This window comes from Dipodomys spectabilis, unplaced genomic scaffold (assembly GCF_019054845.1).
Source record: "Dipodomys spectabilis isolate Male_0828 unplaced genomic scaffold, ASM1905484v1 ptg000175l, whole genome shotgun sequence".
Taxonomy (NCBI): Eukaryota; Metazoa; Chordata; class Mammalia; order Rodentia; family Heteromyidae; genus Dipodomys; species Dipodomys spectabilis.
Window position 1 is genome coordinate 12,761,963 of NW_024870852.1, and position 27,933 is coordinate 12,789,895.

Genomic DNA, 27,933 nt, shown 5'->3' on the forward strand with positions numbered 1-27,933 from the left:
TGAAGGTCAGTCAGAGTCAGAGGATTTGTGGAGAGGGCTAAAGATGGCCTTGCTGATCTGTCCCGGAATGGTGTAGAAGACGAGGAGGAGGAAGATGGTGATGAGCAGCAACAGGAGCAGCAGCAGCAGGATGTGCCAGTACCGGTACCAGATGAAGAAGATGAAGGTCTTCAGCGGATTCACCAGCCAGTTGAAGGAGGTTTTGGGGCGGCTGTTGGGAGAAGGGAGGAATCAGGGTGATCAGAAGCCTCGAACCCTCTGACCCAACAAGGACCAGGCTGCCTGGGCTCCACTCACTTGGGTTTCTCCAGGGGCTCCGGCTCCTTCCGCCCTTTCCCCACTGGCCGTTTCTCTGCCTCTTCCACGGGGAGCAGCTCGAACTCAGCCTCCACCTTCCCCTGGGAAAGAAGAGACACTGCCTCGCTGGGAGCTGAGGCCCGGCCTGGCCAGGCCTGGTAACTGCTGGGCTGCGCTCACTGCTCGCACCATGAGTGCATAGACATGGCCGCCGCTGTCTGTGAATTCCAGGTCCTCTGGACGCCCCTTCCTTCTCCTCTTCCTCCTCCTCTTCCTGCTGGCCTCACGGGCCTCACGGGCCTCATCCTCCGCCTCCCGCAGCTTCACCACTGGCCACCAGCCCCGCAAGCGGCGGCAGCGGAACAGGTTGCACCTGGGTCCAGCCCCATCACGGGCCAGTTGAATGGAGCAGAGCTCCGGGGTCCGGGACCCCCGCACCATGTCAGGTAACTGCAGCTCCAGGGATCCTGGAAGAGCAGAGCTCACTGTGTTAGGCAAATCCAGGCGGGCCAGAGGGGGAGAGGTGGCGCACCTGGGCTGAAGTTGGGACACCAAAAGTGAGGATGCCCGGGTCAGGCTAAGGCCACCCACTACCAGACCACAGCCCAGCTGCCAGCACGTCATCTGCTGCCTGCCAAAGAGGGCCTTGGGCCGGGATCAGACTTCCAAACCAAGGCCCAAAGGCTACCATGGGGAGGGTCCCAGGGAGTCTAGGGGGACTTTAGTAGGATCAAATCAGGGATCTTCCTGTTGATGACTGTGGGCAGGGCTTAATGAGAAAACAAAGGTTCAGGCCTGAAAGCCCAGGACTTGGAGTTAAAATAGGTGACCAAGGGTTAAGGAGACAATGAGGTAGTGAGGATAGATACTTGAGGTTGGGAAAGGCCAGGCAGTACCAAGGAAGTCGTTGGCAGAGATGCGGTCATAATCCCAGACCTGCAGGACCAGCACGGCCGGCTGCCGGAACTCAGCCTCCTCCAGGGTGAACGGTCCAGCCTTGCGACGGACGCTCACCTCCCGCTCGGTGGGCAGGTAGTCAAAGCGAAATACAAAGCGCCAGTTGAAGTTCCCCTCCCCAGTCAGGGAATTGAAGTGGACATCTGTCTCCTGTTTGTCATGCTCCAGCCCCTTCACCCAGCTGGGACCAAGAGGAAGGGGACAACTCAGGGCCCATGGGTGTCAGAGCTGGGACAAACGTAGAACTTGGCTTCTTACCTAGCTCTAGACTTAAATAGAGGCCCGGAGGACAGGGCTCTGGATTTAATCCCATTAGGAGACAGCAGACACCTGTTTGGCCAGCCCCACTTACAGCCCTACCTTTTTACATAAATGTCACTTGACATCTCTCCAGTGAGTGGATTCACATCATCCAGAACTACATCTTCGGTGTTCCAGATGACAACTCTGAGCTCATAGCTGGGGAACAGGTTGGGGGATGGTTAGCAGACTTCAAAGAGGGGTCCTGGGAGGGACTGTGAGAATGGGAAGGACCTGGGCCAGGGCCACTAACATTCACTGATCACTCAGTTTGGGTCTGGCCAGGTAATCAGGATATCTGTGGTTCCATGAAGGGTTAGCCCAGATGACCACTGACCACCCCCAGCTACGGTGAGGGCACCAGGAAGAGTCTCCTGACCCACGCCAGTCCAGTGAGGTTCTCTTTCCCTTATGTTGTGCTGTATGGTGGTCACTCAGGTCTAATGAGGTGAGCTGAAGTTTGATGGTACAGAAAGTAAGGAGTGAGGGGCTGGGAATGTGGCTTAGTGGTAGAGTGCTTGCTTTGAGCACAGAGAGGTTCAAGGACAGTGCCTAGGCTCTGAGTTCAAGCCCTAGGACCAGTGAAAGAAGGAAGGAGAGAAGGAAGGAAGGAGAAAGAGAAAGAAAAAGGAGTAAGCAGAGAAAGCCAGTGTTGCGAGGAGAAGTAGGAGGATGGGGGATAAACATGCAGCCATGAGGGACGGAGAGGCACAACATGCTAGACTCCACCCTCGTGGCCCTGTCTCATGCGGCTGTCACAGAATTGCCTCACAGCTGTTTTCCCTGGATGTCCATTTTCCTCGCCCAGCATCAATCTCTCTATGTTGTTAACAACATCCTGATTTTCTGCTGATAACCCTCACTAGGGTCACATCATCTGTCTATGTGATTCTGTAAGATAGGATCCTACCTGGCTATAGGCTTGGGGACATCAGCTAGGGCTGGATGATCGGTGCATTTCAGCCCCTGAGCACAATAAGAGGTCCAGGGAGCAGCATTTGACCCAAGCTAGTCTAATGAGGAGTGACTCTAGATTTGGCTCTACCTAGGAAAAAGCATATTTTTTGCCTTGTATTGTTTAAAGCCACTACAAAAGTTGGGCACTGGAGTCTCATACCTATAATCCTAACTACCCAGGAGGTTGAGATCTCAGGGTCACAGTTCAAAGCCAACCCAGGCAGGAAAGTTCATGAGATTCTTTTTTTTTGGGTCCGGTCGTGGGGCCTGAACTCTGGGCCTGGGCGCTGTCTCTCAGCTCTTCAGCTCAAGGCTAGCACTCTACCACTTGAGCCACAGCACCACTTCCGGCTTTTTTCTTTTTGCTTATGTGGTGCTGAGGAATCGAACCCAGGGCCTCAAGCATGCAAGGCAAGCGCTCTACCACTGAGCCAACTTCCCAGCCCCATTCATGAGATTCTTATCTTTGGTGAACCACCAAAAAGCTGGAAGGAGACTGTGGTTCAAAAGGTAGAATGCTGGCCTTAAGCAAAAAAGCTCAGGCCCTGAGTTCAAGCCCCAGGATTGGCACAAAAAAAAAAACAAAAACTACAGAAGTCTTCCTGAGAGAGGAACTAAGGAAAGCAGAGTCCAGAAATAGACACCATCTGTACAGATGGATAGACCCAGCCCTGATGTGTCCAAACAGGGCTCTGCTCATATTAGCTCAGGTGGGAACACTAAAGTGTTTGGATTCTCTGTTTACAAATGACAGATACCTGGCTCACTGGCTTGTGTGGGGCAGAAGGGGCATTTAATGACTCATCTATTACCCATAAGCCTACCTTCAGGAGTTTCTCCTGCTTCAGTGGGGGCTTGGATTTCCAGAGAACCCTGGTACACTAGAGCAAGACATGCTCCACTCCTTGGGAGGCAAGGCTGGAATTCTCTCACCTGATTGGCTGCCGAGGTTTGATGTCAACTGGAGGTGGGGCAGGCACATCGCTGGGGAAGATGTCAATCCACATATGAAGGGATCCCTAGGAGCAGAGGATTGGGCTTGGAGGGTTTTACTAAGGTCCCCACCTCCTTTGACAACCCTGTGGTCCAGAGACTGTGCCTTGCCCCAGATGGATCTTGGGGGAGAAGGATGGAGGAGGAGACTGAAGTAAAGATCCAGTGTCAACGTCAGGTCGAAGGTTTGGGTTTTTTGTTTGTTTGTTTTTTTGTCGGTCCTGGGGCTTGAACTCTGGGCCTGGGGGCTGCCCCTCAGCTCTTCAGCTCAAGGCAAGTGTTCTACCATTTGAGCTACAGCGCCACTTCCGGTTTTCTGGTGGTTTATTGGAGATAGGAGTCTCACGGTCTCTCCTGCCCGGGCTGGCTTTGAACCCCGATCTGAGTAGCTAGGATTACAGGCGTGAGCCACCAGCGCCCGGCTGAAGGTTTGAGGTTTTTTTTGTTTGTTTGTTTTGGTCGGTCATGGGGCTTGAACTCTGGGCCTGAGCGCTGTCCCTCAGCTCTTCAGCTCAAAGCTAGCACTCTACCACTTGAGCTACAGCGCCACTTCTGGCTTTCTGGTGGTTTATTGGAGATGAGTTTCATAGACTTTCCTGCCAGGGCTGGCTTTGAACCTCAACCCTCAGATCTCAGCCTCCTGAGTAGCTAGGATTACAGGCATGCGCCACCGGCACCCGGCTTTTAGGTCAAAGGTTAAGGACAGGTCCCAGAAGTGAAAGAAGATTGAAATTGAAAGACATGAGGTCAAAGACCCCAAGACATAGGAATGCTGGGAACCTGCAGGTAGAGAGGTCCCCAGGCAGAGGTCTTGAGGAAGGGGCATCCTGAGACTCAGGCCCACAATTGAAGAGAAATCCCAAGATTCTGAGAGCTTTGAGAGCTCTGGGTCCCCCTCACCTGCAGCAGTCCTGGGCTGTGGGGATGGTAGAGGGGCCGTGTTTCTACATGCTCAGGTACCAGCTGGATCCCAAGCCCTGGCATCTCCTGCCAACGCCGCAGCACAAGTAATGCCTGGGCCTCCTCAGAGGCCCCGCTTGCCACCTTGGAACCCACATCCCCTGAAACAAAAGGTGTGTGAGATTGGATTCCACACAGTTCCCAACTCCCCTCCCCTCTCTCTTTACCCCTCCACAGGAACTCTAAGCTGAGGCCACTACACTGGATAAAAGCGTAGAATGGGAGGGCAAGTCTGCCATACACAAAAAAGGAGATGTGGTTATGTGGTTGCTACTACAACAGTTCTGCCAGTGAAGAGCCAGCACTCATGGACATCAGGACAGTGGAGAGCCTGTAGCTTCTGCTCAGATCCTATTCAAAAACATCACTAGCCATGTTTGAGACAGCAGCTCAATTCTGCAGCCTTGTGCTGTTGTCAGAATGCTCAGTGGGGCTGCCCTGGGTCCTGGAAACTTGATTAATTGTGATTCTGAGAGGTCCACTGAAAGATCATTTTCTTCCCAGAACCTTATCAAAGAACCTTATCCTTAACCAAATATGTTCTCTGGCTGCTGCCTTCAGCAGGTTATTTTGGGGAGCACACTACACTGGCACCAGGGAATCTCTACCTCCATCTTGTTCCCTTTGATCTGTCCAGCAGAGAGGGGTTGGTACCTGGGGGCAGGGTCTCAGGCGGTGTCAGAAATACTTTGCTGCCCACCTTGACAGCCTCGACTCTGTACTCAGGAGCAGGGAGGCCACACCGTTGGCACAGCCCTGCCAGGATCTGCGAAGGTCGGAAGGCATCCCGCCAGGTGTTGTACCCATCCCTGCAGGTAGGAAAGGAAGATGCCTCATCTGGGACCAGTGCATGGACACAGGTGGGCACAGGGAAATGAAGACCCTTGAAGACAGGAATCCAGGTTTAGAACTCCGATGAGAGACAGATTAGGGGGCTGGGAAGTTGGCTCAGTGGTAGAGCGCTTGCCTTGCATGCCTGAGGCCCTCGGTTCGATTCCTCAGCACCACATAAGAAAAAAAAAAAGCCAGAAGTGGCGCTGTGGCTCAAGTGGTAGAGTGCTAGTCTTGAGCTGAAGAGCGGAGGGACAGCGCCCAGGCCCAGAGTTCAGGCCCCATAACCGGACCCCCCCCCCCCCAAAAAAAAAAAGAGAGACAGGTTAGTCCTCAAAGAAATGTTGGAAAATCAAAGGTGCTTCTGGGAAGGAATTAGGATATAATCTCTATTTGGCAGATGAGAATGCTGAAGCTCAAGGAGGCTGAGCAATTTATCCATTACAGGACCTTAACAACTAAGTCCAGATTCTGGCCATGAAATTCAGTAGAGAGGTAGACAGTTTCTCTTCTATGAAATCCTAAGACCTAGGGTCCAGGAGTGGAAATGTGAGCTTGCGCGTGCTTGGTCAGAGGTTCAGAGCCGGTCCTGAAGGCTCTGTCAGACTCACATGTCATACTGGGAGGCCAGCCCACAATTTGCTCTGTGGTGGCTATAGAATCGGTTCTCCAGATCAATGTGAGTCTCCCCAATGAGGTCATCAGAACCCACGAGGTCGTGATCAAATACAGCCACTGTCAGCTCTGGTTCAGCGGGGAGAGAGATGCTCAACTCCAGCACCCTGACCAAGTGAGAGAGAGGCTGAGGACATGGCCCTGCCCTGAGAGGGGGCTGGGGTTTGGGAGTCCACTCCCTCAACATCACCAAGACAGCCACTTGGCGAGAGCACTTAGGCCCAAGGGCTCCCACATCCCCAGCCACCGGGCCCAGCCTCACTCTCCAAAGATGGGGTTGAGCTGCTTGGGGATGTAGCGCTCCTTCGTGTCTTTCCGCTCCTTGCCAGCGCTAACCACAACATAGGGGTCTGCTTTGCCATTGGGGTCAGCAGGAGCCAGGTTTGTAGCCTAGGAGAACAATATGGAGTGAATCTGGAAGAAAGCATCATCACAGCCCTGACCCTTGCTGAACCGCATCTCAGGGTAAGTGTACACAAAGGGCCCGATGGGGTGTCTCACACTGAGAGTGAGCAAGACAACTTTTCTTTTCAAAACTGCCTAGGAAATATGTAAGACAGACAGACAAGTGTAATGAAAAAACATAAGGAAACCAAATATTTGGAAAGGTAGATCTTTAACATAACAATCTCTCCTGATAGACTTTTTTTTTGTGCCAGTCCTAGGGCTTGAACTCAGGGCCTGAGCACTGTCCCTAATGCTTCTTTTTGCTCAAGGATAGCACTGTACCATTTGAGTCACAGCATGAATCACTTCTGGCTTTTTCTGTTTATGAATTGAACCAGGGCTTTGTGCATGGTAGGCAAGCACTCTACCACTAAGCCATATTCCTAGCCCTAAAAACACCTCGCATTATTGCTATATTGTACTTTTTTTTATTGTTGTTGTTGGTTGTAGTGCTTGAACTTAGGGCCTGGGCAGTGTCCCTGAGCTTTTCTTGTTTTGTCGGTTGTGGGGCTTGAACTCTGGGCCTGGGTACTGTCCCTCAGCTCTTCAGCTCAAGGCAAGTGCTCTGCCACTTGAGCCACAGTGCCACTTCCAGTTTTCTGGTGGCTTATTGGAGGTAAGAGTCTGATGGACTTTCCTGCCCAGGCTGTCTTTGAACTGTGATCCTCAGAACTCAGCCTCCTGAGTAGCTAGGATTACAGGTGTGAGCCTGGCTGTTTTTATGAGCTAACATTCATTTAAAAGACAGTATATCGCCGGGCGCCGGTGGCTCACACCTGTAATCCTAGCTACTCAGGAGGCTGAGATCTGAGGATCATGGTTCAAAGCCAGCCCAGGCAGGAAAGTCCGTGAAACTCTTATCTCCAATAAACCACCAGAAAACCGGAAGTGGCGCTGTAGCTCAAGTGGTAGAGTGCTCGCCTTGAGCTGAAGAGCTGAGGGACAGCACTCAGGCCCAGAGTTCAAGCCCACGACTGACAAAAAAAATAAAAATAAAAGACAGTATATCTGGCATTTCTACATTTATTATACAAGAAATTTCTCTCAGAACACCTAGCCTATCATATTGCTAGAAACAGGTGAAGAAGACCCCATTACCTAATCTTAGATTAGGGTAGAACACACGTCTCTTCAAATGGCCCCTTCTTCAGAATCTCTATGTTTAAAACACATACAAGTAGCTAGGCACAGGTGGTTCATGCCTGTAGTCCTAGCTTCTCAGGTAGCTGAGATCTAAGGTTCACAGCTTAAAGCCAACCTGGGCAGGAAAGTCTGTGAGATTCCTATTTCTGGTTAACCACACACAAAAAAGCTGAAAGTAGGGGTATGGCTCAAGTGGTAAAGCACTATCCTTGACCAAAAAAGCTAAAGGACAGACCCTGAACACAAGCCCAAATACCAGCACACATACACACACACACACACACACACACACACACACGCGCGCGCGCACGCACGCACGCACGCACGCACAGAACTGATACATGAAAAAATTGAAGGCTGATGCCCAAGGCTCCTTCAGAAGTCTTCAATCCATGATTTCATGTTCATCACCTTTGCTAGCATTGGAGGTATGTCAGAGCTATGAACACTCACCTTTACGATGTAAACTCTGACCAAGAGCTTGATGGGTCGGTTCTGGGGGATCCCTCTGGATATCTGGGGCTCAGAGAAGGTCAATGCCTCTGACTCAGGGTAAATGAGAAAGGAACCCTAAAGTGGAGGGAGAAAAAAAAAGGACTGAATCTCTTGGCCTATGCTCCTGTGTTTCCCTGGCCTTCCCCAAACACACCTTGAACTTGCCCACTAGGTTTCCAGACCCCTCTTGCTCTCCATCACCATCCTGGCCTCCATGCCCTCGGTATAGGGGAAATACATTCAGCCAGTCTTCAAAGTTGTGGAACTCTTCCTCCAGGGTGCTATTGTAGATCTGAAAGGTGACAGACAGCCTCAGATACAGCCCAACATCCAGAATCCTGGGACACTGTCCTCTCCCCAGCAGCCCATCACCTTCAGGGTGGCAATGGATTTTTTCTGAGATGTAAAGCCTTTGACATCAGCTTCACCCTGGTCCTGGGCCTCCCCATCCATAGAAATGAGGTTGGCCCCATCTGGGAAGAACAGGAGTGACACAGGTCAGTGGGGAAGGGGTAAAAAAATGAATCAAGCCGGGCGCTGGTGGCTCACGCCTGTAATCCTAGCTACTCAGGAGGCTGAGATCTGAGGATCGCGGTTCAAAGCCAGCCCGGGCAGGAGAGACCGTGAGACTCCTATCTCCAATAAACCACCAGAAAACCGGAAGTGGCGCTGTAGCTCAAGTGGTAGAGCGCTCGCCTTGAGCTGAAGAGCTGAGGGACAGCACCCAGGCCCAGAGTTCAAGCCCCCACGACCGACAAAAAAAAAAAAAAATGAATCAAGAACAAGAGCAACAACAACAACAATAAATCTCCTACCTGAATCCCCAGGATCATCCATTTCATCCTCATCCAAGTTGGGCTAAAACCAAAGGTCAGGACAGGGATTCATTTCCACCATCTTCCTTAGTCCACTCCTTTCCTAGCATACAGTTCTAGCTGTGTAGTCCCTTTTTCAAAGACTTCATTCATCATCTACCCTTGCCTTATCCAAGACAGTCATCACTGATACATGTAGTTTTGAAACTGTTAAAATATGGCTGGTCTCAATTGAGATGTGTTGTGAGTATGAAATGCACACCAAAGTGGCTCTTGTCTGTAACCCTAGCTACTCAGGAAGCTGAAAACTGAGGATCGTGGTTCAAAGCCAGCTCAGGCATGAAAGTCCCTGAGACTTTTTTTTTTGCCAGACCTGGGGTTTGAACTCAGGGCTTGGGCACTATCCCTGAGCTTCTTTTATTCAGGACTAGCACTCTACCACTTGAACCACAGTGCCCCTTCCATTTTTTTCTGTATTTGTGGTACTGAGGAATTGAACCCAGGGCTTCATGCATGCAAGGCAAGCACTCTACCACTGAGCCCCCTTCCCAGCCACACCCCATGAGACTCTTATCTCCAGTGAACCACCAGAAAACTGGAAGTGATGCTGTGGTTCAAAGCGGTAGAGTGCTAGCCTAGAGCAGAAAGAACCCAGGGACAGTGTCCACGCCCTGAGTTCAAGCCCCAGACTGACCCCAAAAACACTGTGATAAAGAGGACTGTAATAAGGAACTTTGAGAAACTTCAGTGCTCCAATATTTGAAGATAATGATTATTCTTCCTGCATTTCTACCCCTAGTTCCCACTCTGGCCACCCTCCTCACCTGCCTCTGGAGCTCCTGCAGCGAGGCATAGTACTTGGACCACCAGTCAAGCTCTTCTGGGTCTGGAATGTCCTCTTCCAGCTCAGGACCTTGACCTAGAAGACCTCCCAGGGCGAGTGTCTTCAGAGGAATCTGAGGGAAAGAGGTCACAGTCTCACTAAGGCAGCACAACCCAAGCCCTGCCAGCCCTTCCTGCACAGCACAGCACCTTCAGGAGCCCTCTGGATCTCCCCGCTTCATCCAGAGCAGGATCCAAAGACTTCTTTCCTGGGAGGCAGGAAATGGAGCCATGAGGGGCTTAGGCAAGTCTCAGTCAGGTGCCATGTCCCATTGGAAGGTCCCTAGAGCCATCTCTATCAAGAGCCAGAGGGGCTGCAGGCTTGTGACACCTCAGAAGAAAGCCCCTAACCTTGAGGTCTCTTTGGCATTGTGTCCCCTGTCTCTTCCTCCTCTCCTTCCTCTTCAGGGGGATCTTCATGACCATGGAGTGTGAATCGCAGCATGTGGGGGACAATGTGGGAACCTACTAGGACTGTGCGGCCAAAAGCCCGACGCTCGATCACCAGGATGCTGAGCGGGGGCTGCAGATACGGCTGTTCCGGTAAGTCCTGAGCAAGGAGAGAGGAATGTCTCCACAGAGCTAGAAGGCAGTATGGACAGGTAGGAGAACAACACATCTAGACCGGCATTCTACACTCAGCTCTGCTGCAGCCTCAGTGACATCTCTGATATGTCATTGCCTGGGGCCTAGACTCAAATTATCGCTTCAAGTCAGCACAGTGGGTCACACTTCTAATCCTAGAACAGAGGTCCAGAAGATTGGGCTTTGAGGTCAGCCTGGGCAAAAACATTTGGAAGACCTCATCTCTAACAATAAAATCTGAGCGTGGTGGTTGTACATTTATCATCACAGCTATGAACAGAAGCATAAATAAGAGGATCACAGTCCATGCTAGACAAGGGCAAAACTGTGAGACACAAAAAGGATTGAGGCTGTAACTCAAGTGGCAGAACATTTTGTTTGTTTGTTTGTTTGTTTTGTCAGTTGTGGGTCATGAACTCTGGGCCTGGGCACTGTCCCTCAGCAATTCAGCTGAAGGCTAGTGCTCTACCACTTGAGCCACAGCGCCACTTCTGGTTTTCTGAGTGGTTTACTGAAGATAAGAGTCTCATGGACATTCCTTCTCCGGCTGGCTTTGAACCGAGATCCTCAGATCTCAGCCTCTGAGTAGCTAGGATTACAGGCGTGAGCCACCGGTGCCGGCTGGCAGAACATTTTTACCTCACAAGTTCAAAGCCCAAGATATAGAGTTTAAACACACTAATATATATAATTATATACATACATATGTGTATATATAATATATATACATGTGTGTATATACATATATGTATACATATCTGTGTTACTGCATTTATCTTTTTATATATTTGACATAACACAAAGGAGAAAGGAAAAACAGAGCTATACTGGAAAAGTTTCTATAATTCACTGGAATTAAATTATTATTAATCAAGCTGGGCACAGATGGCTCCTGCCTGTAATCCTAGCTACTCAGAAAGCTGAGATCTGGAGATCATGGTTCAAAAACAGCCTTGGAAGATGTCTGTCTGTAAGATTCTTTTTTTTGCGGGGGGAGGGGGGGAGTCCAGTCATGGGGCCTGAACTCTGGGCCTGGGTGCTTTCCCTCAGCTCTTCAGCTCAAGGCTAGCGCTCTACCACTTGAGCCACAGCACCACTTCCAGCTTTTTTCTTTTTGCTTATGTGGTGCTGAGGAATCGAACCCAGGGCCTCAAGCATGCAAGGCAAGCACTCTACCACTGAGCCACCTTCCCAGCCCTGTCTGTAAGATTCTTATCTCCAACTAACCCTCAAAAAGCCGGAAGTGGAGCTGTGGCTCAAATGACAGAATGTCAGCCTTGAATGTAAAAGCTAACGGACAGCACCCACACCCTGAGTTCAAGTCCCAATACTGACACAAAAACAAAAAAGTAACACAAATATGAAATAGTTATGAAAAGTCTATATTCCTGTTATATCTTTATTTTTTTGGCCAGTTTTAGGGCTTAAACTCAGGGCCTGAGCACTGTCCCTGAGCTGCTTTTTGTTGAAGGCTAGCACTCTACCACATGAGCCACAGCGCCACTTCTGGCTTTTTCTGTGTATGTGGGTGGTACTGAAGAATCAAACCCAGGGCTTCATGCATGCTAAGCAAGCATTCTACCTCTAAGACACATTCCCAGCCCTCCTATTATATCTTTAGAGCAACAACTAAGTAAAAACCATCAAAGGAATTTAAGTAGGACACTAATAAAGCATTGAAGAGGAACAAAGGTACACAGGACATAGAACACGAGTATCAGCAACAGCAGATGTAAACCCTAATATTACTAATAAGTAAATGTGATGACTGGATTAAACACTAATTAATGTACAGAGACCCCCAGCTGGAAGTTGTCCCCCAAAACTGCCCAACTCCTTGCTCCCAACCCCACCTCACCACAGTCAGGTGCCGGACGAGCTCAGTGAAGTTGGGGCTTTCACGGTAGTTGGCCAGGACCTCAGAGTCCACACGTCGGCCTGCCACTTCCAGCACAACCTGAGGCTGCTCCACTTCAAACAGGTGCACACGACCGAGACCCCTCAGACCCCAGAACAGCACCTAGGTTCAGGAAGGGAGAGACTCAGAGGCCTGCAGCTGACAAATGTCAGGGATCGGGGACATTGAGCTCTTGGGGCTACCTCCACACGGAACTCCCTCAGCACTGGACGCACGCTTGGTGGCAGGGACAGGCGTCCAGAGAGGGGCTCAAGCAGGGATGTCAGATCCTGAGGCTCCACGTCACTGGGCACTGAGGGCTGCAGCAGGAAAGAGGTCAGACGTCAAAGAAGAATGAGGCGAAAGGAGGGAAAGTTGTGGTTTGGAGAAGGGACATGGGGTGTTGCTGGTTAAGGACAAATGCTGAAGATCAGGCAAGGCCAGGTTGCAGGAGCTGGGTCTCAGGAAGCAGCCAGATACAGGAAGAAGGGCAGGAGCCTGAGGCTTGCAAGATGGGATGACTCCACCATGAACCCACAGCCTGGCTTCTCTGTGGATAGAAGCCTGGCAAGGTGAACCTAGGGTCTGTCCCCTTAAAGCACACCCTGGAATCCAGATGACAAATGAAGGACTGGAGGCATGGCTCAAGTGGTAGAGTGCCTGCCTACCAAGAGCAAGGCCTTGGGTTCAAACTCCAGTACCACTAAATGAATAAAGGAGTGAATGAGTAAATAAATAAATAACATCTAACCTAGGTGATCCAAAGAGGTGAGCTCAGGACAAGACCCACATAGCCTGCATTTAACACCTGCAGAAATGTTCCTGGACAAACCCATGCTTTCTTTCTTTTCTTTTTTGTCGGTCGTGGGGCTTGAATTCGGGGTCTGGGTGCTGTCCCTGAAGGCTAGCACTCTACCACATTGAGCCACAGCACCAGTTCTGATTTTCTGGTGCAAACCCATATTTTCTATTCCCTGAGGGTGGATGGGCTGATGTGTAACAAGATGGTCCCACCGACCATGCCAGCCAAGGCAGGCTATTCGAACCTCCAGTCCGCTACCATAGTCCAGTTCAATGAGTTCAAATGTGGCAATGAGCTCTCCGGCTGCCCGGGGTCCTTTCCTGAGGGAGAAGAACTGCAGCTCGGGGTGCTGGTATGGGTCCTCTATCAGCTTTACCCTCGGAGCAGCCAGTGCTCTGCCCAGGAACACTGGAGGACCCTGCAGGGAGCAGAGCAGCAAAGACATAAGAGGAAGATGCGCAGGAGCCAGGGGCAGGGGCATCAAGACAATCTGTAGGGTGGGGCCTGGCCACACTCACAAATTTGTTGTGGTCAAAGACATTGATGATCACTAGGGGCAGCTCCTCCTGCAACTGCTCCCGCCTGCCATCCACAATGAGCTGCTCAAACACCAAGAGTTCGTCCCACAGGGGGCTCAGTGTCTGCTCCAGGACCTTGGGGAGCACCAGCAGGTGTCAGAAACCAACTCCCCATGCACGTGCCAGAAGAGCAACTCTCACCCAGAGTGACTTGGTGTGTGTGTATGTGTGTGTGTGTGTGTGTGTGTGTGTGCACGTGCATGCATGTGCCAATCCTCAGGCTTGAACTCAAAGCTTGGGCACTGTCCCTGAGCTTCTTTTTGCTGAAGGTTAATATTCTACCACTAGAACCACGGCACCATTTCCAGGTTTTTGCTCGATCATTAGAGATAAGAGTCTCATGGACTTTCCTTCCTCAGGCTGACTTCAAATCGTGATCCTCAGATCTCAGCTTCCTGAGAAGCTGGAATTACAGATGTGAGCTACTGGGCACCCGGCTTCAACGTGAAACTTTTCTTAACTGCATGTCCTCAAGGAGCAGGAGTGGCTGAAGAGGAAAAGCATCCTCAGTTTGGGGGTGAGGCTGCCCTTGGGTCTCCCTCCTGTCATCTGCCATTCTCAGAGCCCAGCCTTACAATCTGCCCAACAAGATGACTCTTTTCCCTGCAATCTCTGGTTCCGTATTGGCCCCAAAGTCACAACAGTCCTATCCACTCTGAGCCTCAGTGCCGTCCCACCTTACTTTGTCTCCCAGCTCCTGCACACATCCCAGCCCCATCCTCACCTTGGTGGTCTGGCAGTGGGTAGAGATGAGAACTCGAGCAAACGGGTCTGAGAGGCCACTGTCATCTGCGGCCAGCACACCTCGAGCCTGGTAAAGGTGAGCCCGAAGCTGGAAGTAGCTAAAATCTGGGTGAGGGAAGGAAGGGGCCAGGCTTGCTTGAGCAGCCATTTAGGCTCCACTGACTCGTGAGCTATTTGCCCACCTTGGCTAAACAGTGAGACAGGTCCTACATGGGCTTGTACCCACCATCCCGGTACAGGCTGTGGGGCAACCCAGCTGAGGGCTCAGGCAGCAGGTCTGGAGGCAGCTCGGAGGTGCAGGCCTTGGCTTGTTTGCCCAGCCCCAGCCACAGGAAGAGCTCCAGCTTGGCACAGACATCCCCAGGATTTGCTCCAGGCACCTATGTGGGAAGCAGCATGCTGGGACCCCAGGTGCCTCCTGGTTCTTTTTTTGTTGTTGTTTGTTTGTTTTGGTTGGTTGTGGGGCTTGAACTCTGGGCTTGGGCGCTGTCCCTGAGCTCTTCAGCTCAAGGTGAGCACTCTACTGCTTGAGCTTGAGCTACAGAACCACTTCCGGTTTTCTAGTGGTTTATTGGAGTTGAGTCTCACAGACTTTCCTGCCCGAGCTGGCTTGGAACCGTGATCCTCAGATCTCAGCCTCCTGAGTAGCTAGGATTACAGGCAGGAGCCACTGGCGCCCAGCTGTTGTTTGTTTGTTTGTTTTGGCCAGTCCTGGGGCTTGAATTCAGGGCCTCGGCACTGTCCCTGGGCTTCTTTATGCTCAAAGCGAGCACTTTACTATTGAGCCACAGCACCACTTCAGGCTTTTTCTGTTTCTTAGTACTGAGGAATTGAACCCAGGGCTTCATACATGCTAAGCAAGCATTCTACCACTAAACCACATTCCTAGTCCAGGCCTGCATCCCCCCCCGCCCCACCCCCCAGCCAAGGATGGCACTCTACCGCTTGAGTCACAGTTCTACTTCTAGCTTTTTTTTTTTCTGGTTAATTGTAGACAAAAGTCTTTCAGATTCGTCTGCCGAGACTAGCTTTAAACTGCAATCCTCAGATCTCAGCCTCCTGAATAGCTAGAATTACAGGTGTGAGCCACCTCGTGTGGCTGCTGCCTTCACTTCTTTGTCCTCTCTATCTTCAACACACATGCATTCTCTGTCCTCTATCCAGAGGGACAGTTTCTCAGCAATAGAGTTGACACTTCATTTAGATGTATGTTGCATGGGCTGGGAAGGTGGCTCAGTGGTAGAGTGCTTACCTCGCATGCATGAGGCCCTGGGTTCAATTCCTCAGCACCACATAAACGGAAAAAGCCAGAAGTGGCACTGTGTCTCAAGTGGTAGAGTGCTAACCTTGAGCTGAAGAGCTAAGGGACAGCCCCCAGGCCCAGAGTTCAAACCTCATGACTGACAAAAAAAAAAGAAAAGAAAAGAAAAGGAAAAAAAGAAGTATGTTGCTTGCACCCCATTTACACTTGTTAGATGCTAAGTAATGACTGTCTCTGTTCTGTTCCCCTGCCTGTGTGACAGCCTTGTCAGCCTAAGGCCAGTGCAGGCCCAGGGCTCACAGCTTTGCTGGCATTTCCAAATGGTTCTAGGCAAAGCCACATTCGTCTTTTGCTTTTAAGGCAGTTGAAAAGAATCTGGAAACTCCTGATTGGGAATCCCAGGACTCTACCCCTCGTGCCCCACTGCCTCATGCGTGCCCCGCTGTTCCCAACACCCCACACCCGGCCCCCTCACTGTGAGCAGTAGACTCTGGATCTTCCCACAGTCTCGACCTCGCTCTTCCTCAACCACAGAAAACAGCACGTTCTGGGCAGGGATCCGAGCACAGGCCACACGGCGCTGTCCACTGAGCATCCAGACCAGCACGTCAGGCAGAGATGGCTGAGGCTGTGGGTAGAGAACAGGATCTGAGTTCAAGACCTACAACTGTGAGAGGGAGAGGGAGAGAGAGAGAGAGAGAGAGAGAGAGAGAGAGAGAGAGAGAGAGAGAGCGAGGGAGGGAGGGAGAGGGAGGGAGAGGGAGAGGGAGAGGGAGAGGGAGAGAGAGAGAACTTTATTGGTCATGTATGAGGCAGCTTGCCATATATAAATAAAAGACTCTGGTCACAGAACAGGTCTTTCTCCAGCTCCTCCTACAGACCTGAGGTATGCAAAAGACTGGGTGCAAGGAAAGAGATTCTCCTTCTGGGTTCTTTTTTTTTTTTTTTGGGTCCGGTCGTGGGGCCTGAACTCTGGGCCTGGGCGCTGTCCCTCAGCTCTTCAGCTCAAGGCTAGCACTCTACCACTTGAGCCACAGTGCCACTTCCGGCTTTTTTTCTTTTTGCTTATGTGGTGCTGTGGAATTGAACCCAGGGCCTCTGGCATGCAAGGCAAGCGCTCTACCACTGAGCCACCTTCCCAGCCCATCCTTCTGGGTTCTTGAAGGGCAAAGTAATTACCCTTAGCAGGAAACAGAAAAGTATGTGAGCTCAAAGAAATCCACGAGTGGCTCTATGGGGTTTCAGCTTCTGAAGACTGAAAGAAATTACCCCCACCCGGCTTCCAGCTAGCTAATTCTGAGACACAGCTGGAGTGTCCACAGAAAGGCCTAAGAGCACTCTGCCTTTCAAAGGTTCAGGATGTCTCCTCCCACACTAGCAAAAAAAAAAAAAAAAAAATAGTAAAAAAGGTTGTGGAAAGGGAAAGCAAGACTAAAGATCTCCAAAGGCCAGGCGCTGGTGGCTCACGCCTGTAATCCTAGCTACTCAGGAGGCTGAGACCTGAGGATCTCAGTTCTAAGCCAGCCCAGGCAGGAACATCGTGAGACTCTTATCCCCAATTAACCACCAGAAAACCAGAAGTAGCACCGTGGCTCAAGTAATAGAGCACTTGCCTTGAACTGAAGAGCTCAGGGACAATGCCCAATCCCAGAGTTCAAGCCTCACGACCAGCCAAACAAACAAACAAACAAAAAATCTCTAAATGGAGCTGGGAAAGTGGCTCAGTGGTAGAGTGCTTGCCTTGCATGCATGAGGCCCTGGGTTCAATTCCTCAGCACCACATACGCAGAAAAAGCCGGAAGTAGAGCTGTGGCTCAAGTGTAGAATGTTAGCTTTGAGCTGAAGAGCTGAGGGACAGCACCTAGGCTCAGAGTTCAAGCCTCATGACTAACAAAAAAAAAAAAGATCTCCAAAGATGCAGACAGAATATAGGACATAGAACGAAAGAGAAATAAAAGTGGGAAGACATTACCTCCTGAGCCAGAAAGTGCAGTTTTGCCAAAAGTTTCTTGGCCAGTGCCATCTTCTTTTGCATATTCCCCTGTCCCAGACCCCGCAGAAGCCTCAGTCCTTGCTTTGCCAACAGGTTCTGGCAGGGCAAGAAGAGGGCATGAGTGGAGGGTCCCGGCTAGTTGCCCTTCTTCCCCTCTTCCATCTATACCAGGCTGTGCATTAACAGTTTCCCTCGACATCGATCCAGGGCGTTGGGTCGGGTCATCGTTCTGTGCTTAGCATCCCGACAAAATTGTCTGCAGGAATCAATCAAAGGAGAGAACAGGAGAACATCTTGGAGTGTCTAATCTCCAATAATTTCCATTAAACTTCCTTTCCATTAAACATCTCTTTTTCATTCTTCTGTAAAAAAGCTGCGCAAATGAGCCAGACACTTGTGGCTCATGCCTGTAATCCTAGCTATTCAGGAGATTGAGATCTGAGCATTGAAGTTTGAAGCCAGTCCAGGCCAGAAAGCCTGTGAGACACTTATCTCCAATTAACTAGCAAAAAGTCAGAAATAGAGCTGTGGATCAGGTTGTAGAGAGCTAACTTTAGCACAAATGCTCAGGGACAGTGCCAGGGCCTGAGTTCAAGTCCCAAGACTTGCACCCCACCCCACCCCACCCCCCAAAAAAAAGCTTGAGCAAATAAAGCTGAGAGCCATATTTGGGTCAAGATAGCCACTGTGAGTCCTGGAGCTTTGGGGAACTGGGGAGATAGAGGACATAACTAAGACAACTATTGGGGCTGGGTCTCAGCTCACCTGCTCCCAGCCACCAGCTCTTCCAGAGCCTGTTTGAGCCGGTCACAGGCACCCAGCCCAGACCTGCGTTGTAGCTTCTCAACTTCCTGTAGCCCCTGGTCCTGTAGGCAGGGGAAGAGAGGGTTAGAGTCATTAAGTCCCTGATCCTCACCTTCCCACCCTTCTCCCCTAAAGCTCCATTCCTCACCTCGTGGTCTACCCTTGTTTGGTTTCATCAATTCTGCCTCAATTGTTTTAGGGGTCTATTGATTCCACCCCGGGGGGCCCAGCCATCAGTAGCCATACCAACCTTCTTCATCCAGCCCCTTCCTGGATCCCACAGTTCTGAATTTCTGTCCTCTGACAATTTGAGAAACAGAAGCTATGCTTTTTGCCTCCTGCTCCCCTGGCGCCTTGCTAGCTCCCTCCTGCCCACCCCCACCCCCCACCCCATTAGCCCAGCTCTGGAGATCCCTCAAAGGCCAAAGTTTCCTGGGGTCTTGTGACCAGCCTTTCCTTAGGGGCACCCGCCCTGTCCTCACCAGCCTCTCTGCCACTTTGCACACGCAGTTGCTGCTCTGCAGGCGCCACGTGTAATCCTCCCAGCGGCTCCACACGTGCACACAGGGCTTGCGGTGACGCAGCGGCAAGCAGAGGTAGGACCTGGGCCAGACAGAGGAATGGAGGTTTCCCCGGGTCTTGAGTGCCCGAAGACCCTCCCAATATCCTTCTTCCAGCCACCAGGAGTACTTACCCACTACCATCCACTAGCTCAGGGCGCTCAGCAGGGGTCCCCAGCGCCTTCTCTACTTCCAGCTCAGCCCCCATGTTGTCAGACTCTAGGAGAGGCTGTGCTTCCGCCACTGTGCCCTCAGCTTGCTCCCCATCCCTGGAACCTCGGCCCAGCTGCTCTTCTCGGCGGCCTGCACAACCTGCCCCAGAGCAACAAAGATTAGAAGGCAACAGACTGAGAGTCAGACACTTCTCTCAATAGAAGTCAGAATTTACCCTTACTGAAGGCCAATAGCCCCTTCCAGGGGCCTCACGTCTGAAATAAGCGTGGCTACCTTCAAACCCGTGACCCTGTGGGATTCAGTTAGGCCACACACCAATGGAAATCTCAAAGCTGATGGGCTGCAGGCCTACAGCAGGGTCAATCATAGTGGCCTCGAAGAGCACTCCAAAAAGCAGGAAATCTTCACAAGACGCCAAGGCATTCTGGGGAAGGGAGTCAGGTTGGAGTCAGTCCCCGGCCTCCAAAGGAACAGCTTGGACTATACTTGACCACAATGCCCATAGGGGAAAAAAAAATCACAACTAGACACAGACATCTTGTGGCATCCATTCTCTCTCTCTCTCTCTCTCTCTCTCTCAGCTCTAACACTTTGGCTCTGAAGACTGGATCTCTCTAGCTCACCTATGATCGGTCAGACATGTACAATCTCTCACACACATATGTACCTACATGACACTCTTCATCCAAGTCATCAAAATTGAGAACCAGCCTGTCATCCTAACTACTCAGAGGACTGAGATCTGAGGACTGAAGTTCAAAGCCAGCCCAGGCTGGGAAAGTCCATGAAATTCTTTTTTTTTTTTTTTTTTTTTTGTCGGTCGTGGGGCTTGAACTTGGCCTGGGCGCTGTCCCTCAGCTCTTCAGCTCAAGGCGAGCACTCTACCACTTGAGCTACAGCGCCACTTCCGGTTTTCTCGTGGTTTATTGGAGATAGGAGTCTCACGGTCTCTCCTGCCCAGGCTGGCTTTGAACCGCGATCCTCGGATCTCAGCCTCCTGAGTAGCTAGGATTACAGGCGTGAGCCACCAGCGCCTGGCTTCCATGAAATTCTTATCTCCAATAAACTACCAAAAAAGCTGGAAGTGGAGCTATGGCTCAAGTGGTAGACCACCAGCCTTGAGCATAAAAGCTCAGGAACAGTACCTAGGCCTGGAGTTCAAGCCCCAGGATAGGCACACACACACACATTATTATTATTATTATTATTAGAGAACCATCCCCAGTGTTGTTTAGTGTCTGAGAATGGATTATACCCCCAGAGCTGAGTGACTCCAGCCAGCCCTACCTCCGGCAAGGGCAGCAACTCCTCCACCTCCACCTCCATCGCGCTAGGAACCTCAGGCCCATCCGAACTGGAGCTGGTGTTCATAGGCTGTGAAACTCCAGCTGAGGTCTGGCCCCCTCGCTTGGCTTTCTTCTGCTTCTTCTTCTTTCCCGTAAGCCGAGACAATCTGGACCCCTGGGGGGTCTTGGGAGCTTCAGGTTCAGCTCTCCCTTCCAATACCTCCATGGACACAGCCACGAGAAGTCGGCCACGGAACCAAACGCCTTGGCCAAGGCCTTCATTGAGCCTTTGAAGATTATCCCGGAACCCCTTGCTGGGGAGCGAGCCATAGAGGGGCACCCAAGCTGGGCCAAAGGTGGGGTTGAACCCCGCTGTGCAGAACAAGAACAAGGTTTTGGGGGTAAGTTGAGGGTAGGTGGCTCCTAGATTAATCTGTGCTCCACATCCTTTTCGCCTCCAAGTTTTGGAGGGTCGGCTGGGGGCCACCACCTGAGACACCTCTAAGCAAGCTCAGCTCCCCAAAGCTCTGCTGATTGGTGGAGGCTAGCCCTGAGGGCGGAGCTACGTGGCGGGTAAATCCCCGGAGAGGGTTGCGGGCGGGCTGGGGCTGGCAGGGGTGCAGATCTGCGGAAGGGAAAGGCTGGAGCTGATCTTGGGGGCGGGGCGGGGTTAGGTGCGGACGGGGCACGCTGGGAGTCGTTCAGTTGTATTGGGCAGGCCCGCATTTGAACGCAGAGCCTCGCGCCCCCTGTCCCCGAGCAGTTCGTTTTGTGGAGAGGACTCCCCTTAAAATCGACCTGGAGCCGGGCGCCTGTCATCCTAGCTACCCAGGAGGCTGAGATCTGAGGATCGCGGTTCAAAGCCAGCCCGGGCAGGAAAGTCCCTGAGACTTTTATCTCCAAATAAACCACCAGAAAACCGGAAGTGACTCAAGCAGTAGAGCGCAGGGACAGCGCCAGGCCCAGAGTTCAAGACCGACGCCCCCCCCCCCAAAAAAAATCGACCTGGGTCCCCATAACCGGGTTTGGCTTGAGGGCTAGAGGGGCGGGAGCGAGTTGAGGCAGGCCGGGGGACTGGGTGGCGGGGAAGGACGGCCCGGGCAGACGAGCAGGCGCTCACCCGCGCGGCCGGCGTTGGAGATCTGCCTGAGGTCCAGCACGTGCGTGGCGAGCCCCGCGTCCTCCAGGGGCGCGTCGTCCCGCAGCTGCAGCCGAATGCCGCGCGTGAGCGGCGGGAAGAGCTCCACGAAGCTCAGCTGCTCGTTCCACTCGGGCGCCGTGGTCTCGGCGCGCACCGAGGTCTCACCCTGAAGGCGGACACGCACCGTGGGTGTGTGTGTGTGTCAAGGGATGAGGGCCCAGCCACAGAGACAGGGGACCCGGGAACCACTGACCTGCTGCCCTAGGAAGGACACCCGCACGTAGGGGTCCAGGAGGACGTGCTGGTCGTACAGGGCCCGCGCCAGACCGCCCAGCAGACCCGGGCGCAGCGCGGGGAGCCCCTCCGCACGGTACACGCGCACGCGCAGCCGCGCCCACGGCCTCTCGGCCCGCACCCCGCGCGGCAAGAGCAGGTTCCTGGGGAAGCGCCGGGAAGATGGGGTCTCAGCGACACCTCCCCCGTCACACCCCATCTCATCCTCCTGCCCAGGTCGCCCCAGCTCACTTCTCTATGTCCGCACCCCCGGGGCTGGGGGGGGGCAGTGGAGGGGGCAGGTCCCCGCGCGTCCTCACCGACACAGTGACCTTGACGAAGCCCTTGGTCCCGGCGCGGGTGTCCCGGGGGTCATGCAGAGGGGCCCACTTTTGGTAGAAGTGGCCATCTAAGGGGCAGAGGGACAGGCTGGGGCCGGGAGGCACGTGTGAGATTCACCCAGCAGCCACCTAAGGCGGGGTTCCTGGTTGGCCCTGGCCAGGAAGAGCAGGAGTGCAGGGAGGGTCAGCCTCCAGGAGGGATAAAAGTGTTTCAGAAGGCCAGCCCCGGTGGCTCACACCAGTAATCCTAGCTACTCAGGAGGCTAATATCTGAGGATGATGGTTCGAAACCAGCCGGGTCAGGTAAGTCCATGAGACTCTTATCTCCAATAAACCACCAGAAAACTGGGAAGTGGTGCTGTGGCTTAAGTGGTTGAGCGCTAGCCTTGAGCTGAAGAGCTGAGGGACAGAGCCCAGGCCCAGAGTTCAAGCCCCACGACCAATAAAAAAGTGTCTCAGAAGTTAGTCGTGGTGGAGTCCGTCACCAGTGTCCTTATCGGTGCAGCTGTGTCTCAGTAAGGGGAGGGTTCAGTACCTGGCTGGTCCAAGACCATGCCAAGGTCCATCCTGAAGGTGCCTATCCGAGTGGCCATAAACGGAAGGGTCTGCGAATGGAAAGCCTGGGGGAAGCGGTTGGTGTTAGTTATGGAGTTTGCCAATCCTCCCACCTTTTTTTTTTTCCTAAGGGAAATTGCCTTCCCACCACCCTCTTTACCGTGATCTCCAGCAGCAAGTCTTGGAGGTGAAGCTTGGTCTCATGAAATTCGAACAAGAAGTACTGGGTTGAAGTAGGGGTGAGAGGTTAGATGTCTCATGTGAGTTTGCACCAGCCTCCCACCATGCCTTCTCCCACCATGCCTCTTGCAACCGTTTGCTGGATTAGCCTCCCACCCCATCCTCAACCACAGGCCCCGCACCCCTGCAATACTGCACCCAGGTTAGGACCCCTCTGGGGACTACTTGCATCTGGGTTACTCCCTTTGTCTCAGACCCACTCTCCTCCTTGGTGGAACGCACCTCATTGTAAAAGGGGCAGTTAGTGCCACGCTGTGTGGCAGTCACTCTTCTCTGATCCCCAACTCGTACAGCCACATAAGGGTTAATGTTGACTCCCACCAGCTTCTGAGCCTCAAGCACAGTGACCCCCACCTGAGGGGTGAAGAAAAGGAGAAAGGAAGCTAGATCTTCAAGGATAGGGGAAGGAAGGAGTTTGTACTCAGAGCGGGAACTCTAAGGGAGAGAACCTGGAAGGAGAAAAGTACCTGGAAGTCCTGGGTTCTGGACACCTGGAAGGGATCCCCACGGGCCAGGTTCCTGGTTCGGCTGTGGAGAGGCTTAGGGTCAACTCTGTTTTTACACACACACACACACACACACACACACACACACACACACACTTGCTTGGTGATGGGAAAGAGATCTCCTCTGAACTTTTGGATTCTGAATCCTTCTGGGCTTGTCTTGCCTTACTTCTATCTCAAGTCTACACGCAGAATTTGACTCATTCCTGAAGCCCTGAAACCATTCATTTGTTCAAAATATTTATTGAGCATCTGTTATGTGCCAACACTTTTCTGAGCACTGAAACACTTCAGTGACGAGGCAAAACTCATCCACATCTAATTTTCACCAACTATGTATGTGTGCCTTGTCACTGACTGGAACTGTGATTCTGTATCTGCCTATGAAGGAGTGATTCCTGTCCTAGGCTGTCCATTCTCCTCCCATTCCTGTGAAGGGTGGGAGCCCACGTGCATGGCCCATGAGACCGACTCACTGGCTGTGTGGAGAAGTAGGTTCTTCTGGGTGCAAGTTACCTCCTGAGGGGGCTGAACACCACTCCAGAAAGCTCCACATCTGGTTCATCCTCCAACTCCAGCTCCAGCTCCAGTTCGTTCTCCTCATCATCCTGTGTACCTAGGCTTCGAGCGAGCCTGCGGCCCAGAGCTACTGCCCGTTGCTCTAGCCGAGCCTCCTCAGGCCTAACAGGAAAGGATCTCAAAGGACATACTTAGGACCTGTCACCCATCCCTGAACATCACTGGACCTCACTGATCCTAGGACTGATGTTTGAGCCCCTAAACTGATCTCAGGACAGAGTCTTAACCTGTTTCCCCTCTAATTCCAGAATTGACATCTAATTCTAGGACTAGCTTTCTGACCCTGTTCATTTGGTCCTAATTCTACACCCTTAGGCTAACCTTGGTGGCACTAGCACCCTAACCCCAAGACTGACCCTGGTGACTTTATGTCATCCCAGTACTTACTCTAGCTCCTGGAAGCCCACATTGGGGATGATCAACTCTGAGCTAGGAGAAGGGGAAATGGAAGGAGTGAGAAGGCCAAGTCTGGCTACAAAGCTGCAGCCCAACTATATTCAGTCTGAGGGTCCAGGGATCCATCAGACCCAGTGTGGTACTGGATGCTACAGCTCTTCCCATGATCCATCTACACTGGCTTTGATAGGCCTTGCCCAGGTTGCTGGAAGGATTACCTGTCCCTGAGGGGCGTCCCAAAGTCCTCCTCTGCCCAAGCTCCAGCAGCACCCTCTGGGGGCTGATACTTCAGGTCAAGCTCCACTTGGATCTGAAACCAGATACAGTGTCCTCTAGTGCCCCTCAAATTGTTTGTGGGCCAAGAAAGGCCCAAGGATGATGCCTTTTACTCCATCTGTAAACAGACACCTTTCTGGCCGGCATCTGGAGTGGGCTGTGCTTGCCCTCTGATCATTAATAATATCAACTATGTTCGTCGTTGGGCTTGAACCTGGGCACTGTCCCTCAGCTCTTCAGTTCAAGGCTAGCGCTCTACCACTTGAGCCACAGTGCCACTTCTGGTTTTCTGAGTGGTTTATTGGAGATAAGAGTCTCACGGAGTTTCTTGCTCAGGCTGGCTTTGAACCACAATCCTCAGATCTCAGCCTCCTGAGTGGCTAGGATTGCAGGCGTGAGCCACCCGCGCCCAGCTTCAATTTTTTTTCAAATTTTTAAAAATTATTTTATTTTATTATCTTTCAATAGTTGTACAAAGGAATTGCCATTAAACAAAGCAGTTTATGAATATAATACATCTTTTGGTATTCTCAATCTTCTTCTTTTTTTGGGGGGGGGGGGGTCCGGTCGTGGGGCCTGAACTTGGCCTGGGCGCTGTCCCTCAGCTCTTCAGCTCAAGGCTAGCGCTCTACCACTTGAGCCACAGTGCCACTTCCGGCTTTTTTCTTTTTGCTTATGTGGTGCTGAGGAATCGAACCCAGGGCCTCTGGCATGCAAGGCAAGCGCTCTACCACTGAGCCACCTTCCCAGCCCTCGGTATTCTCAATCTTCTAAACACCTTAATGCACAAGATAACCTTGTGGGATGAACCACAACTCCGAGGTTCCCTCCGTGTTGTTGAAAGACACTATGGCCTTCACTTCTCCGTATGGTCGACTTCCTGCCAGCCTTTCCAGCTCCATCTCGTTCTGGGTTTCTGCTCCTGTTCTCTACCCCAGCTACGCTCCTTCTGGGTGTTGGGATTTTAGTGTATTCAGGTTCCTCTGTTTGGAACTCTGTCCTCTCTCACTTAAAACTATAATGCTTCCATTCAAAATTCAAGCACTACTTCCTTAGAGACCCGGTCCCCAAATGGTTCAGGTGCCACTGTAAACCAGCTCTTTGGAAGTACCCACTAGTTTTTTGTTTGTTTGCTTTTTGCCACTCCTGGGGCTTGAACACTGTTTCTGAGATTTTATGTTCAAGGCTAGCATTCTAGCACTTGAGCACAACTCCACATCCACATTTTTGTTCTTAAGTGTAGATAAGAGTCTTGTGGACTTCCCTGCCTGATCTTCCAACCTGAGATCCTCAAATCTCAGCCTACTGAGTAGCTAGGATTACAGGTGGGAGCCACCAGCACCTGGCTGAACCTGGTTTTTATAATAACTGAATCCCCATTGTTCAGCATCACAGTTGGATAATACTAAGAGCCTAACCAGGGACTGAATAAAAGACTCAACACTTAGAAAAACAACTCAACACTTGCTATGACTGCATATTGTGTAACTGAAGAAACAGAATGCTAAATAACTCGTCTATGTTCTCACAAGTCATAGATGTGAAACCAGGTCTACTTCTTTGGGCCACATAACCTTCCATGAAATACCAAGAAAATCCAGCCAATCCATCTGTGTCTCCCACAAGAAGTGAGTTTATGCCAGAGTCGGGGAGTGATGGGGAACGCTGATCTCTTACACTGCCACACCCTTGGGCCTCAGAGGCAAATCGGGTTCTGGCACATATATTACTCGAGCAGGCTTGCCACCAAAGAAGCCCTAGAATGGGGGATGGTTGTTACCACTTTGTCTGGGTCTTGAATTTTCCCTGGGGTTAAAAGGCTGGCAGACTCACCGGGGATACTCTCAGTTTCTCATCCACCAGGGCCTCCCGAAGCACTAATCGCCCAGCACTCTGTAGCTGCTGCAAGGAGATCACCAAGGTCCCCAGAGGCCTGGAGAAATGACATGGAGCAGAAGATTAATTGATGTAGAGCAATGATACAAAGTCACCCCCAGGTTACCTAGGCCTACTTACCTGGGGCTGAACACACGGCTGCAGTTGATCACCTGTACAGACAGACTCTCCCCAGCCAATGGAGCCCCATAGTGGGGCCAGCGGAACAACTGGAGATAGAACAAAGCTTGTGACACCCGATGCTGGGCTGACCGCCCCCCCCCCCCCTCCAAGGCAGAACCTCTTCCCGATCCTGAAATAGAAACCAGCCCTCCAAACCCGAGCTAACTCTGGGACTGATATCCTAACTCTGATATCACTGGGTGCCAGTGGTTCATGCCTGTAATTCTAGCCAGTCATGAGGCTGAGATCTGAGGATTATGGTTTGAAGTCAGCCTAGGCAGAAAAGTCTGTGAGACTTTTATCTCCAATAAACTACAAGAAAAAAAAAAGTGCCAGAAGTCTAGCTGTGGCTAAAGTGGTAAAACACTAGCTCTGAGCAAAAGAAGTTTAGAAAGAGTAACTAGGCTCTGAGTTCAAGCTCCAGGACCAGCAAATACTGTACATACACAGCTAAAGTGAATATCTTTCTATTCAAGGGACTGATATGTCCCCCAATGGATCTGATCTCTCAAACCTGAGACTCACCCCACTTCTGGAGACCACTCCTTCCCAAACCCAGGAAGGAGCCCATGGGAGGGTCCCAGGATGGGCCTGGAAAGATCCATCTTTTTCCATCCAGGGACCAGTGGTACTGACCTGGCCGATGTCTGCTTCTTGACCACAGTGAATTTTTCTTGTTTTCTGGGTAAAGCCTGCTCAGAACGGAAATGGATCATTCATCTGTCCCTACACACACACGCATACACAAATATCTCCTCCCACTGCTGGCCCACTTGTCCAGTTCCCCTTGATTCACACTTAATTTTAAAAGTAAAAGAGGGAGGGCCTTAGAGGAATGGAGCAATCAGGTGGGGGAGAATGGAGACAAGATGGGCCAACAACAAGGATTTGGGTTAGAGGTCTATCCACAGAAACCCAGAGCTCCCCAGTGTAAAACATCTTTAGAGTACTCTTATCACCAACCTCACCTCGGAAGCTGAGCTTCACTTGTCGGTCGTGGGTGCCGGGCAGCCCTGTTAATCTCTTCACACATACAGTCAGAGCCATGGTCTCAGAGCCACTGGCTCTCCTTCTGCCCGCTTGCCCTCCTACCCAACTGAGTTGTGACTCACTGGGCTCACCCAGCCGGTTC

At 51.7% G+C, this 27,933-nt stretch overlaps 1 protein-coding gene across 1 annotated transcript; it reads right to left on the bottom strand.

Moving 5' to 3' along the window:
* Positions 1 to 27,848, bottom strand: LOC122120379 (fer-1-like protein 4). The gene is made up of 45 exons (XM_042694616.1): positions 27,770 to 27,848; positions 27,438 to 27,493; positions 26,760 to 26,848; positions 26,577 to 26,676; positions 24,686 to 24,777; positions 24,459 to 24,500; positions 24,009 to 24,173; positions 23,454 to 23,514; positions 23,209 to 23,340; positions 22,907 to 22,969; positions 22,727 to 22,811; positions 22,103 to 22,259; positions 21,831 to 22,014; positions 21,557 to 21,743; positions 20,438 to 20,808; positions 19,466 to 19,574; positions 19,111 to 19,288; positions 18,899 to 19,019; positions 18,378 to 18,478; positions 17,781 to 17,868; positions 17,592 to 17,708; positions 16,095 to 16,247; positions 14,585 to 14,738; positions 14,339 to 14,463; positions 13,555 to 13,689; positions 13,281 to 13,454; positions 12,438 to 12,554; positions 12,196 to 12,357; positions 10,104 to 10,302; positions 9,903 to 9,961; positions 9,695 to 9,826; positions 8,871 to 8,913; positions 8,428 to 8,528; positions 8,210 to 8,347; positions 8,014 to 8,130; positions 6,233 to 6,360; positions 5,907 to 6,077; positions 5,119 to 5,273; positions 4,405 to 4,565; positions 3,445 to 3,530; positions 1,615 to 1,713; positions 1,194 to 1,435; positions 487 to 764; positions 298 to 398; positions 1 to 211 (listed from the first exon to the last, which is right to left on the bottom strand). Exons 1-45 carry the CDS (start codon positions 27,846 to 27,848, stop codon positions 7 to 9), a joined length of 6,012 nt encoding a protein of 2,003 aa, XP_042550550.1. The 3' UTR covers positions 1 to 6.
* Positions 27,849 to 27,933: the final 85 nt, after the last annotated feature.

Coding starts and splice junctions, on each gene's coding strand:
- LOC122120379 (XM_042694616.1), bottom strand. CDS start 27,848: ATGGCTCTGACTGTATGTGTGAAGAGATTAACAGGGCTGCCCGGCACC. Junction 22,260..22,726: donor CATGGTCTTGGACCAGCCAG/GTACTGAACCCT, acceptor TCTGCCCCTTAG/ATGGCCACTTCTACCAAAAG. Junction 19,575..20,437: donor AGTTGCTGCCCTTGCCGGAG/GTAGGGCTGGCT, acceptor TCCCTTCCCCAG/AATGCCTTGGCGTCTTGTGA.